The sequence below is a fragment of the Pithys albifrons genome, chromosome 10 (assembly GCF_047495875.1).
Source record: "Pithys albifrons albifrons isolate INPA30051 chromosome 10, PitAlb_v1, whole genome shotgun sequence".
Taxonomy (NCBI): domain Eukaryota; kingdom Metazoa; phylum Chordata; class Aves; order Passeriformes; family Thamnophilidae; genus Pithys; species Pithys albifrons.
In genome coordinates, this window is record NC_092467.1 from 24,280,621 (window position 1) to 24,295,273 (window position 14,653).

A 14,653-nucleotide genomic window follows, 5' to 3' on the forward strand; every position below is an offset into this window, starting at 1 on the left:
GTCACTGCTGGGACTTTTGCCATCTGTAATGGAGGCAGAGGGAGCTGCCCACAGGCAGTACTTGCTGCTGAATGGAATGATTCTGCTCTTGCACTGCAAGTTCAGTTCAGTTCAGCCTTCTGGCAGAAAAGTGGCTATTACTGAGATCTCTATTGATTTATTATTTTTTGAGTGGACAGAGTACATGACATACCACTATATTCTGCCCTGGTTATCAAAGCTGTGGTTTATCAGTGTGTCATGTGTGCGATCCTCAGATGGTGTGAGAGTGCCGTGGCATTCATTGTTTGTGAGACCAGTGGCATGCAGGGTGCTTGAAATTTTTTTGAGCATTTTGAGATATGTGTGTGCTGGAAGGCAGCTAATTCTGTAGCATGCAGTATGACCTCTAGCTGCTTGCATTAATATTCACCAAATAATATTTGTATATAATACATGGAAGACCATGAAAACTTTGTCTTTTGTACTCATTTATTTTTGTGAGTCTCAGGAGCAGATTTTACAACATGGCTCTGTTGTAAGTTTTTGGGCTCATAACCTACCTGATGAATGGCATGTTTGTAGGTGATAACTGAGACTTTCATGTATCTATTGCCCGTAAGGTCTGGTTTCATATTTCCAGGATAGTGGGTATATAAATGCTTTTGGCTGCATCCTTCTTCCTGTGTCCGGAAGATGTAAAGGTTCCTGCCTGAATTATTGGCATTTGTGTAACTGTGTTGATTTACCTAATGGGCAATCATTTTGTGTAACAGCCTCCCTTGAGACAGAGTCATTTCAGGTTCTGTAGTAGCCAACTATAACCCTCGAGCAACAGGGCAATCTACCTTTGCTCCAGAATAAACGGGGTTTCGATTGGCCTTGGTGAACGAGACCATTGCACTGAGGCTTCTCTTATTAAAATGCCTACATGTAGAGCATATTCAGCAGTACTGGGAAATTTTAGGGGAAGTAGTAATTCCCTTTATCCCTGTTGTTGTTTTTAAAAGCTTCACCCAGACTTGAATTGAGTAGAAAAACTAATTGCTTTTCATTTTAACACTAGAAGCAAATCACAGGGGATCTAATTAAAATTCCGGTGTCTGGAAGGAAATATGCCATATACATCTGAAAAAGTAGTTGCTTAAAAATTAGTAGTATCTCTGTACCACATTGTGTAGGCTCAGAAGAGTTTGAACACCCACAGATTTAATTTTGAAATTTAAAAACTGTCATTACCCAATTTGCTCAGTTATTCTGAAGATATAAAAAGGCAACGACAGTTCATTGCTTGTTTATAACAACGTTGGGCAATGAGCTTTTTATTCAAAAGGATCATCTTGACACAGTAGGGTTCATTGTTAATAAAGCCTGAAAACTGGGAAGGCAAAGACCAGGGTTCCCACCAAAGCTGACAGCCTTGCTTGCTGCATTAGGTCACCTACGTAACCATGGAACGGCCTCACTCCTGCAGCATTTCCTCGTGATCAGAAATGCTCTTTTAGCTTTCTGCTAGAAAGTAATAGGTGACCCTCACCCTTTAGACTGTGCTGCCACCAGGACGTGTGTGTTCGTGCATGACTCACTTGGTGTCTATTGTGACCTCCTTGAATCCTTCTTACAAGCTTGCAGTGCCAGCTAGACTGTGACTGTCAGACCCCTGTCAGAAGCAGCATAATACTTGTTTTCCACTGTGACCATAAGAATTAAAATGAGTACATGCTTAATAAATGAAGCACCAGAAATTATTTAGTTACTGATTTCTGATCATTCTTTTCCCTGTTCATTCAGGATATACTGGGAATGGCTTAAACAGTATCCACTTTTGGATGAGGACTTGCATTGTGTTATATTACAGTGGGAACTCATTGTTAGTCTCAAATAATAGTAGAGAAGAAAAGCAAGCCAGAGGAAAACAAACCAGTTGCTCAAACCCTTTGTTTTTAATTTAATTTGCTCTTGATGAAGGAGATTGTGGAGTGCTCTGGTGTTCTCTTACCTCTTCAGTTCTCTCATAACCCTATGACACGTGTTAGCTCAGTCTGTGGCTGCTTTAATCTCAACCAGCTGCTATTTTCTCTCCCATAGACTTGTAGTCCAGATGGAGTTTGCGGCCCTGTGCCGCAGTGTGACCATCCTTGCACCCCAGGAGGTATCAGCCTGTTCCCCCTCTCCTCGTCCCTGCCTGCCCAGGTGTGGGTGACAGGTGTGCACACCTTGTGCACAGGCAGTTGTGCAGAGATGCTACTGCAGACTTCTGTGAACCGCTTGTGTTGCTCAAGTGTGAGGGAATGTTGCCTTCAACTAAGCACTGTGCCTGTGTTCTGCTTCTGCTCAGTGTAATAGTTAAGGTGTGTGGACAACTCGGGTTGAAATTAAAGTGATTTAATTAAAGCTTCAGTATGTTGCTGGTTGGTCCCGTAACCTCACAAGCAGTGCTGGCCTGAGGGGCATAGAGTGCTGCTCTTGAAACAGAGACAACTCCTTTGCAGTGACTCATAATTGGTTTGACTTTTTTATGTGGGATCTAAATTGAAAAACATTTGAGAGTTATGTACCTTTCAGTGTATTGCTTGTCTAGAATGTATTTCCTTTTCCTGGACTTATTTTAATGTTATCTTATTGTCTGTGCACAAAGAAATTGCTGTTGACATATATTTACTATGTATAGTTTCTCTTATGTGCTTGTTTTTAATGATCAGAAAGAGCAAACCTCTTAAGCATATACCCAACAGAAAGCACACTCACTGACATGAAGCAATCTAATTCATCCATAACTTCAAAGGTTCCTGCAGGTAGTTTGTAAATGATCCTGTATTTCAGAAGGGCTTTCTGCAAAGAGGTTGCTTTTTACTTAGAAATAAAATACATTACAATAAACCTCTTACCAACCATGTGCTTACACGTCATTATGACAAAGCCCAGAGAAAAAACACTTGTTCCAAGAGAAAACTAACGTTATTTTTTCTTTGCCGTATAATTTCACTGGTACTTTCATTTCATGGTGGAAGTATTTCAGAAATGTGGTAGTTAGGGTGAATACCAATAGATTTTAGCCCAATCATCTTACATGTGTATAGTGCTTTTATTGTCTTGTGCAGTTCTTTTGGTATGTCTTTTTTTTTCCCCTCCTTGGTGAATTTTACACTTAGCCTTGATGTATTGTGAAGAAATATTTATTATTTATTTACTATTTATTGTTCCTGAAACTGCCAATGGCATTTCTAATTCAGGTTTTTCACTGACAAGTGGTAGAAAAAACTTGTATATAAAAATTATTGTAAGATATTAAAAGCCTGTTATCTATGGATATTACATTTCTTATCTGAAAACAGGAAATAAGACATACTCCTTAAGTTATTGTAAAAGGAGCAAACACACCAGTACACCTGCATCAGAACATTTCTTTAGCAAACTAGTGCTCAAATGATCAAAGATTCAAAGCTCCACATTTCCAATTATTTATAACTAGAAAGTCTTTCTGCACAGTGAAAACTTAATCTGTTTGATGCAAATGTGAATGAAATGGTCTTGGACTGTTTATTTTGGCTTTCTCAAACAGGTAGCAGCCCTTTGGACAGTCCCAGGAACTTCTCTCCAAATGCACCTGCTCATTTTTCCTTTGTTCCTGCCCGAAGGTAAGGCAGGATCTGTTCTCTTTGGTCTAGGGAGCATGTAGTCTATACACTTTTATTTAGAAATGGACTATGGGTTAGAAGATTTTTTGAGTGTGTTTTACTTTCGCTGATGTAAAAATTTTATTTTAATCTTTATGGACTGCATCTTGGCAGCACCCAGAATTTCATTTTCAGAGCTCGAAGAAGATAAAGTAAATTAAACAGTTAATGCTGCCTAGGGAGGAGACGATGCTCTCCTTAAAGGATGACATGCAGGGCATGTGATATGACAAATAATTTAGTCATAGTGACATTAAAGCCAGTCATGATTAGGATAATAATAACTTGGTTGTAGTCCTAGATGTTGCTCTCAGTGGGGTATATTCGGAGTGTACTGATCTTTACTGTGTCTGCAAAAAGATGTAAACATACCTACAATTAGGCATGCACCACTCTGCATGCCTGCATTCCCTGCCTTCTGGTACTGACTCTTGAGTTTTCTCTGCTGTCTTGGGTTTTGGTGTCAAGAGAACATTATTGCCTTAATGAGGAAAACAGCTGATGATTGAAATTACAAGTCTACAGGAACCTCTAGAAGAGCAGCACTGACTGTGAAGGTGTCATCTGCCCTGCAGTGAATGCTGGACAGGTGCTGGTCATGCTGTGTATCAAACTGGTGGAAAGAAATCCGATACTTTAGTGATGACTTTAGTGTAAGGAGTAGGATAGAAAGAATAGAGACAGCTGGGAAAATGGTGATTTGACTGTTGTATCCCAGCAGGTAGGCAGAAATAGATAATGCTAGAGAAAGTTAAATTTTGTGAGAAATAAAGAACAGGGAAAATAGACAAAGCCCAAGTAGCTGGATTAGTAGACTCAGGTGTGGAGAAGATATTTTGGGTTTGTTATACTCTGCCTTGGCTGAAAAAACCCTAGTCCATGTTAAAATGATCTGAGAATGGGGAATGTGTAATCATCCTGAGAGAAAGTCAGTTTTCTGGGAATGACAGATTTAGCTTGAGGACTAGTTAGAAAAAAGGATAGGTCTCAAAACTTCAAAGAAGAATAAAGGGTTAGGATTTGATGGAATAAGGTGCACCCTTTATCTGAATGGCAGGAAAATCCTGGAGCGTTTCTTCATTGAGGTGATTTGCTAGAAGACCTGATGTCCTTGAATACTGTTTGAAGTAGACTTTGCTCTTCAGGTCTTAAGTAAGAAAAAACTTTTTAATAGCATGTGAAATGTAAGAGACTGGGTATGTGTTTTCCCATCACCTCAGAGGGAAAAATTAGTGTTTTACCTGCTGGTAAAACAATTCAGATGGATTCACAGCATCCACTTTTGTTTTTAAAGAGGTGTCTGACCTTGATCTGAGTGTATTTAATAAGCTGTGTTGAATTCCACTGATTTATCAGTTTTCACAGTACTGGACTTCTGGACCCTGGAACAGAGGAGAGAAGTGACTTCAGAAAACATTGTCAAAACTTAACATAATTTTTCACATCATGTTTCACAACTTGATGCTTCAGTATCATGGATTTCTAAAAGTTCAGACAGCAAATAAATGTTTTAATAATAAACTTCTGACAAGTTCCTTTGCATACTTTCCCACCTTTTAAATCTAAATTTAAAGAAATAGATGAATAAAGATTAAGCCTGTCCTAATAAATACAGTGATTCGTTTTACAATATACATGTTTCTCTCTATACTTTTCCTGTCAGTGAAAAAAATATTTAAGCACAGCTTGTTTTAGCAACTTGTTTCTATTTTCTGCTTGCACTATATCCTGAATAGCTATGCCAGCAGTAACAACAGATACAGATTAGATTATCACATGGTGGTATCAGAATTGCAAGTGTGGTGCCAGACAAATGGATATTTCATAGTACCCTTTTCATTGATGTTCTGTGGGTCTTAAGAGATGTCTCTTACCTGGTTCCTTGCCATTGCAATCACAGAATTATTTGTTGCTGATTTTCTGCCTTTTATTTGTGGTGTAATTCTGTTTGGACATCATTGATGATTTTCATTCTTTCATGATAGCTCTGCGATGAGTTCTTCCTTGAGACAGAGTAGGAAAAGACATTTTTGAAAAGCGCATGTTATTGTAAAGCCACTACGCTAAAATGCAACATTGTCCTTGGTCTGACTTGTGCTCAATCATAAACCTCTCGTTAGACACTCTTTCAATGATTATGTCCTAGCCACAAAGTTGAAATAGTCAGGAATCCTCCTGCTGGAATGAGTAGATGTATGTTAATTCTGCTCATATTTATTAAAACCGATCTTGGAGAAATACCAACAGGAGATGAAGCTTTTTTCAGAAATCATGTACATCTTTTACTTCTCCCTCTCATAATTATTGTACAATTTTTTCCATACAGCCACGGACACAGAGCAGACAGGTAATGTGTATCCTATTGCTGCTGTTTGTGTGTGTGTATGAACTGTGCTTCTGTGCAGCTGAGCCCATGTCCTAGCAAGTTCCTGCTGTAACAACCCCATTTAGGCATCCAGCTTCTATTATTTGGTAATTGAGACACAAAATTTTTGCATTTTGTCTTAAAATCATAAACAGGTAATGCTCTGGAGAAATACATTGTTTTTCTAACACCTTATTGTTTGAAATTCATTCCGCTGTTCATTAAATAGCATTTAGCTGCCATAAAAATACTTCCTTAATTAACTTACTAAAATGTCATTTTAATGGCAAAGTTTGTTGTTTGCATGTTTTTTTGTGCTAGCAAAGGGTCTAAAATAAAAAAAATATAAAACCTAAAGATTTCTTTCCACGTGTCTTTTCCCGAAGCAATATTTATTGCATGTTGTATCTCTAAAATATGTTTATTAAGACAACACTGAAATAAAGTTGAAATGTTTTGCATAAATGAAGGAGGAATTTTCTTTAAAAGTCTTTTTCCCTTTTGTTGATTTGGAAGATTTCTAGTCTTGTCCCACTTCTTTCTGCTAGAGTAGAGCTGACATGTGTGTCCTGACTGCTTAGCACGTTGCTTGCCTCAATTGCATCAGCAGAAAATAGCCCAACCATGAAGGAGTGTCTGTAATTTCCTAATTGAGGAATATATTTCCTTTTAACTTTGTCAAAATGAAGATTCTGAAGTTATTTCAGCACACAGTTTAGGTAATTCAGTTAGAAAGCAATTGGGCTTTCCTTTTGCAAAACACTGAATGGCTGATGCATTCCTGTGAACAGACTGTCTTGCTTTGGGATTGAGAGTCAAAGCTGAGGTTGAGTTGTTGACCTAAAGGTTTCCCCAGTACTCCTGTGTGTTACAAGAAGCCGAATAAAGTTCTCTGAAGTTGGGTGTTCAGTCACTTACCCCAGAAAGCAACTCCTTTGTAGTTCCAGTAATTGTTATTTTTCAGGGTTAAGAAAGGAATTCTGTTTCTTGTGGAATTATATTGAGATTGTTCTTTTACATCTAACTTCTTCCTAAAGAAAATATAATCTGTGGCTAAATAGTGTTTAGCTAAAGGTACACATGCAATAAAAATCTGCGTTACAGCCTTATTATTTTTTTCTTAATGCATGAAGCATGTGTTGTTTTAAAACTCTTGACGTAATATTCTTTCAGTGATGTGGAACAGAGAGTTTATTTCCCTCTCGTTCTAAGGCAGATGGCAAAGACTGGTGTTCATCAGCGCCTGAAAATAAAAGGGCCTAGATCTGGAAAAATTGTAGACAGGAGTTTATGTCTAGGTGGGCTCTGAGGCTGCATGGATGTGGATAGTGGGATGAGGAATATTACAATGATGAGAACAGTTGAGTTTTATAAGCACTGCTTCAGGCCTGTATCAAACATCCTATTTTATAATGCCCTTGTATAAATGTACTGTATCTGTGTGTACCAAAAAGTCCCAAATCTTTTCAAAGCAGGTTAGAACAATGAGCTATTTGAATTCAGCTTCATGTTATGACCAGTAATTGATTATCTGCTGCAAGAAAAGAAACAAGTAAATGGAAATTGATGTGAGGAAGAAACTTTTTTAATGTCCATTCCATCATGCCACAGGACATGATAAGACACAAAATGAGTGAAATGAGGTCAGAAAAAGCACTGTGAGACTGAGCTGAATCTGCTTCAGTTTCCATCCTTACCGAGGGAGGGGTTTGGGTGGAGATGGACGTTTCAGGGAGGGCAATACTAATTCTTCTGAAAGCAGTTGTGTAGTTCCTCAGTTTTGACACTGATAAAACAAGACCTTTTTTGCAATATCTTCACCATGTTTTGGCTATTTTCCCTGAGAATCAGGTTTCTTTGGCTAGAATAGGAGGAAAGCTGCTAATATATTAACCCAAGGAGAAAGAGAGACTCTGGGTGAGAGTTCTGTGATTTCTATCTCAGTATTTTGAGTGGACCCCTTATTTCTGTTTATATCTGCTGTTGTGGGTTTAACTCCTCAGCTGTGCCAGGCAATAGTTTCTAACTAGGTAGACAAATGAATCCACTTTCAGTTGATTCTTGATCTAATGTGATTCTTTTGTCCTCAACTTTAATCTTCATTTGAAAGACCAGAAACTGCATAAGTAATTATCTAAAGTGTGACTGTTGTTTTGTCAAAGAAGTTTGCAGAGACCTGTTTCCATTTGTCTGTTTGAGAAACTCCAATTTTTGTACAAGTGGTAACATGTACAGAGTTTCTACTTAATGCAAGAATCTGATGTCCCTTGGCTTTATCTTTTCCAAGGTCACCCAATTTTACTTTTAAAATTTAGTCTAGTTGCTTTTTCACAAATGTCATTGTATTTAGGATACCTGATTTATCTGAATAACTCGAGTTTAATAAAAGTGTGAGTTTAAGAGATCTGGGGGAGAAAATTGCTTATTTCTCCCAAGAATTAGCCACAATGTATCCCCGACCATAATTTCCCTTACATCTTTTCCCCAGAACGGATGGACGCCGCTGGTCTTTGGCCTCCCTTCCTTCATCTGGCTATGGAACAAACACGCCCAGTTCAACAGTTTCAGTAAGTGACACAGACTTTTCTGAGCAGTTCAGTTTGTACAAATACACCCTAACAAATCAGCTTTTGAGTCTCTACTAAAATATCTGATCTTTCTTCATTGTTTTGCTAACATTATTTAATATACTAATGATTTTTTAAAAATTTATATTATTGCTTCTGCTGCTTTTTTCCTCCATTTCCCAGCTCTATCATCTTGCACTTTGCCTTTAGCATTGGTGAAATCCCAGTGCAGCACTTGGCTTGACCAATCATTTGAGAGGCTCAATGTCTCTGAAGTGGCAGGACTCAGAGATAGTGCATAAATACCCTCAAAACTCTCAGCTTTTTATAACTGGGAAATGAAATTCTTGTCTGCTTTCAAGTTCTTAGTGTGAAAACCTCTGCTACCAGGCTAGCAGAAAGAAAAACTGATAAGCCACATCTGTTTCTCAACTCCAGTAATTTCAACCTCCTAATAAAGCGTTTCTGTTCTTACACCCATCATTGGAAAGGCTGCAGTTTGCTTGAGTTCTGTCAGTAACACCACTAAGACAACAGCACCATGTTAACCCTTGTTACTCTCACATGCTTCCTAAAATGAGTCTTACTTTTTAAGTGAACAAGGTGTTGTGGTTATCCACATAACAGGCTAAGCACAGAAAAAAGAGAAATGTTAAGGCTGCCTGTACAGAGTTAAAGTAACATGCTTTTGAATGTGTGTTATGGTGAGTGTCTTCAACTGTGTGGAAACATCACTGCCTCTTTCCATAGTATTTCTACTGATCATATGGTTTTGTATGAATCAGAGTACATTTCTAATAATTATAATTACATACTTCATTATTTAAGACTCAATACTCCACATTACACTGTATCATTGTTTTCCTTGTGAGCTGTTCTGCTAAGTTCATCCATAAACTTTCTAGTGCCTCAAACACAAATTTATCACACAGCTGCTTAGGAGGTCAGTGTTAAATTCCATCTATATAGCAAGAGAAGATATTGGGATCCAAAGTTTTCTTTTAGTATAAATTCATATGATTAAAATTTGATTTTCAATGTTAATCTTATATCTATAGCTTCATTTATCCAGACACATTCCTGCAGACTCTACTTTGCACAATTTCCACAATTTATTATCTTTTGAACTTCATGACAGTTATTTTTTTGTTGACTTTGGGGCTGTTTTTTGGTCTCCTTAGAAGGCAGGTGACTTGATTTCAGTGTCTTGTTAAAGTCTCTGTGTGTGTGTACAGATGTGTGGGCAGGAGCACAGAAAAATGCAGAAGAATTCATTATCAACATGAAAAAGATGTCATGCTTTCACTGCCAAACATTATTATATATTCAAGCACCTGAGAGCAGCTGTTAAAAGGGAGCTTTGCTTCAGCCCTTACAGTCTTAGGTTAAATCTTTCTGGGCATAAGCCATGCCCAAGTCCTCTTCTGGGAGCAAGCCATGAGATTGTGGAGCAAGTACGGTTACTTTCCTGTGTGGACAACATCCAAATAGTTTGAACAATGGTAGTCACTGTGACAACTTCCAAGATGGCTCTGAAGATGACACTTTTGGAAGCCAAATTTCCTGTGGAAGTTCTTATCTGCAGGTGTGATCAGCAGTTGTCCAAGAGTTTATAGTTTGACCAGACTTTGAGTAGATGTCTGGGAAGAAAGCAAAAGTAACAACAAGAAAAATCTGTTGGAAGTATCAGTTCTTGCTTTGAAATAGGAACATAAGGACTACTTATAAAGAGTTCTCAGCTTTCTGGCATGGGAAAGAAAGTGTATTTGTCTCTTGTCATGTTCCCTGAAACAGCTAAATAATTTTGATTGAAGTTTTCCTTTGAAAAAAGCACAAAACAACCCCAAATCATCTGATAGAGATGTGTCACATAGAAAGCATCTGTTCAAATCGTGTAATTTTTCAAAACATTGTAAGTAACAGAAAATAGGGAGGTGTAGAGAGAATCATGAAGTGATAATCATAGGTAGACCTGAATTCACCTTCCTGCAGGAAATAGATTAAGACATGTAACTCCAAGACTTCTTTTTTTTTCCCTAAATGGCTAAGTCTCTCATCTCTTGTCCTTTTGCTGGTTTTCTTTGCAGTCTTAGTAAGACATTGTAATGGGATGGCTAGTTAGTAGTGATCCAATTGTTGGGGCTATTAAACCTGATACTGCATTTCTAAGCCAATCCTACTTACGACTTGTCTATGACAATACTATTATCGTAGTATTTCACAGATTAAAATTAATTTGAATTGATGTGAATAACACCTCTAAAGTTGATAAGTGGTATTTATTCCTGCATAGACTTTAAAACTGAAGTAAGAAGTAGTCAAGGATCTTGTCAAAAGGGCACAATGAATTAATGTTGCAGATACAAATTTTACAGAATTTTGGGCTTCCATTTGGTCTGATCAGTCCTCAAGATTGTTTCTTTTTCAAGCAAGATAGAAGGAAAACAATAGACTTTCCTTCTTATGTACGTGTCAGTAGGAAATGAAATAGCAAGAAGGGCAATGTCTGTTCTGTGTCCTGCTGGCCTGAGCTGCTGATTGAGAGCAAGAGCTGACCTGCATGTCTGTGGTCATAGATCAGCTGTTCTACCAACCTACTGAACAAACCAAGGCCTTTATGTAGCCTAAGGTCACTGACAACCTGTAGGTTCTGTTTAATTTTTTGCTTTTGAATGAGTTATAACACTTAAAAAAAACAAACAAAAAAGCAAACCACATTTACCCTTTCCATAGAAACCTTGAAGAAGCAGACCAATATTGGGAAAGCTGGAGAAGACCTTCTTTCAGCTTAGATGAACATAAAATAATCAGTTGAATGGGCCAACATACAGCTATTTTTAAGCAACTAATGTGCTCTTCATTTTCTAGATGCAAAGTTAGTTTATAAGCTACTGTAGTATTAGCTTGATTTTTTTTTTAAATTGGAGAAGGGTTGGCTGATTCTGCATCTGTAATTAAGACAGCAGGGGGGTGTTTGTGTTAGTCTGCTTCAAGTATTGAATACTGTGATGTGATTACTTAAAAATCAATACTTCAGAAGGGTTTCACTTTGCTTTCATGGTTTTTCATTAAAAGGTTGCACACCTTAACAATGCTAGAGAACCCCTTGGCAAAGAAAAGTCTGTGATCTGCGTCTTCAGGGCTTTCATTAATTATTCTTTGGAATTCTAAACTTTGTGATCTGATTGCTTTAAAGGAGAGAAAGCTGAGGGAGGGTTCTGTTGAGTCATCCTTGGGCCAACTAGCACTGCTTCCCCAGTGATTTTGCTGTTGGGAAACATAAAATTCTTAATGATTTTTCTGGTCTGTAGGTATTGATTTTTTTAATTCTAGTAGCTATGTGCTAACACTTTATTAATTTGTTTTGAATAAGACTTGTATTTGTAATACCAGAACCTGGGTATCTGCTAATGCAGATTTGTAAGACAGTATCTTTGCAGGATCCATGTTATTCATCATGAATGGGATGTCAACTGCCACATACCTTTTCTTTGAGGCTTTTTCAAGGGCAGGTAATCTCTTTCTGCTCCTTGTTTTGTGTGAGACACAAAGAAAGACTTCAAAGAAATCTCTGAAAATCAAAACAGGACCTGCATAATTCTGTACTGCAGAGGGAGAACATTCTCTGTAGTTGGCATAAGCAGTGTGAGTGCAGAATAACTGTGAGCAAGGGGCACACACCCAGACTCTGCATCTTGGCTTCAGTGTGGATTGCACCAGTGTAAACTGATACACCATCTGGGGTGATTATCGCTGTGTGGACACTGAGCTGGAGGTGATCCCTGCACAGTGTTAGGAGTGGTGTCTTCCAGTTCCATACACGCTTGGGGAGTTCATGCACATCCCAAGGCTTTCAGGGAATGTTCTTTTCTGTAAATGTATCTGTGCAGTGCAGAGAGGGTAGATCTGTGGACTTGAGCCAATTATATTTTTATCAAAGGATAGGACCTTTATAAGTTTTTGTATCACCCCATTTTCTGTTGCTTGCAATAATTGCACCATTTGAACTGATATTTTCTTTATGACTTGTTTATCTCTAATTTGTTGGTGAATTTTGTGGTTTTCCTCAGAAAATGTCAATCAAATGATTTAGCTATGTGACAAGAGATAAATATGCTTTTTTTCCTATATTAGGTGAGTTAAAGCTTCAGTCATATGAGTTACATCATGTATAATTCTCTCCTAACAGTAATTCTGGTACTAGGATGAAGTGCTTCCAGTTTGAGTGAGGGTTATTGTAGCAAAAGTACAAACTTTTCTACTGGATCAATGTACATAAGGAATTTCATCAGATAATAATGAGCTTAGGAACCTGGGTTGGGATGATGTTATTCAGCACTTCCCCCCCCTTTGTTTTTAAGAGAATTTTTAATTTGTCCTTACATAAAATATATTCTTACTTCTGTAAAATGGAAAGGGGCATTGAAAAATCACGCACACACAAATACATTTGTTATCTGACTTACAGCTTTTCCCCCTGAACACCCAACATTTGATATAATTAGCATTACCCACAAATATTTGTTTTAATCTCTGTTTTCATGAGGTTCAAGAATTAAAACAGTTTCATGACTATGATTATCACAGGACATGTGTCATATAAATGCATCAACTTATTTTCAGATGAATAATCTGTTCAACTCTAGAACAAGAAACTCAATGTTAGAAAAAAGTCAGTGACTTTCATTTTATTATTTTCTCCTTGGTTAGAGAAGAATCCTTTTGGGTAAAGGAAAAGAGAAATAAAGTCCTGACCATTTACAGTAGCAATTTCCAATGAGAGAAAATACTCAGCAAAAAACTCTGATGTCTACACAGCTCCATAGCATTCTGCATGCCAGTGAAACTCCTGAGCTAAGAGAGCATGAGGGAAAAGGAAAGAAAGTTGCTCACCACTCCAGGAACCTCCTTGTCCTTCCCAGAGTAGCGCTGGTACTCATGTACCTTCCTTTCTGTCTCTGATAGTAAATTATCTGTATGATCAGATGTAATGGTTCCAGAAATGGATGCAGCGGTTCCTTAGCCCTCTCCCAAAGTTTTCCTGATCTCACCAGCTCTGTCATTGTATGTAAGGGTTGGCTTAGCATAATGAGAGCAATAAAAAGAGGCACCTGGTCTGATAAATAGCTTTCTTTTCTGTGTAGTGTCTGGCAGAATCCGTTCCTCTTCCATTCATTAGCTGACCCCTATGCATGCGTTTAGTGCATTTCTTTTCTGTATTTTTTTCTGTACTCAGTCATCATGCTCATCTCAGGAGAAGCTGCACCAGCTGCCCTTTCAGCCCACGGCAGATGAACTTCATTTCCTGACAAAGCATTTCAGTACTGAGAGCATCACTGATGAGGAAGGGCGCCATTCTCCAGCCTTGAGGCCTCGATCCCGCAGTCTCAGGTGAGCTTTGGGTCGTTTGTTGAATTTTTAAGATGTTGGGCACATGTGTTGCATTTCTATATGTGCTTTCAAATCTAAGAATAGTCATTTGTAGTTGCTTTGTTACATGTTTTTGAAACTATTTTAAACAGCATTTAGCTCATCTCACCTAATCAGAAAAGACTTTTTTTCCATATCTGATGCTGAGACTTTGAATTGCAAAATGGTTGGTATAATCTGCTTTTGTATCTTCACAGTAACTGCATGAAAATATGATCTATAAATGTCTCACACTGAATCTATAGGATGTAGATTTCCTGTAGTCTAGTTTCTTCTCAGAATTTTGCTACAATAACATAAGGATGTGGTTACAGCCACTGTTAATAACTTTTCTGGCAGTGTTTCTGAAGGGGTATGAAAACTAGAGTAGATAAAGTCAAGCCTTAAATGGAATTGCACCCCAGAGCTGTTTTGTAATGGCACTGAAAACGCTTCTCCTGCATGAGTAGTTGAATAATTTTTACTGTTGCTTCAGAGAACTGGTTATTCAAAGATAACTGTCCAGGGGTTATTTCCTTGTGCAGCTGATTTTTCCATACATAAAGTCAGAAGCACCTATAATTTAATCTTTCTCAGAATTACAAAATGGATGAGGTTGGAAAGGAGCTCTGGTGGTCATCCTGTCCAAACCCCTG

At 37.9% G+C, this 14,653-nt stretch overlaps 1 protein-coding gene across 3 annotated transcripts in view; it reads left to right on the top strand.

Annotated features, from left to right (window-relative positions):
- Nucleotides 1-14,653, top strand: part of MAST2 (microtubule associated serine/threonine kinase 2) — a 186,784-nt gene that overhangs the window by 121,971 nt on the left and 50,160 nt on the right. For 2 of the 3 annotated variants that reach the window (XM_071565756.1, XM_071565758.1), the window contains 4 exons: nt 3,542-3,617; nt 5,983-6,003; nt 8,510-8,588; nt 13,825-13,979. In XM_071565756.1, coding sequence (XP_071421857.1) covers nt 3,542-3,617; nt 5,983-6,003; nt 8,510-8,588; nt 13,825-13,979 — 331 coding nt within the window. The remainder of the gene's footprint in view (nt 1-3,541; nt 3,618-5,982; nt 6,004-8,509; nt 8,589-13,824; nt 13,980-14,653) is intronic. The other variant, XM_071565757.1, reaches the window with a different exon arrangement.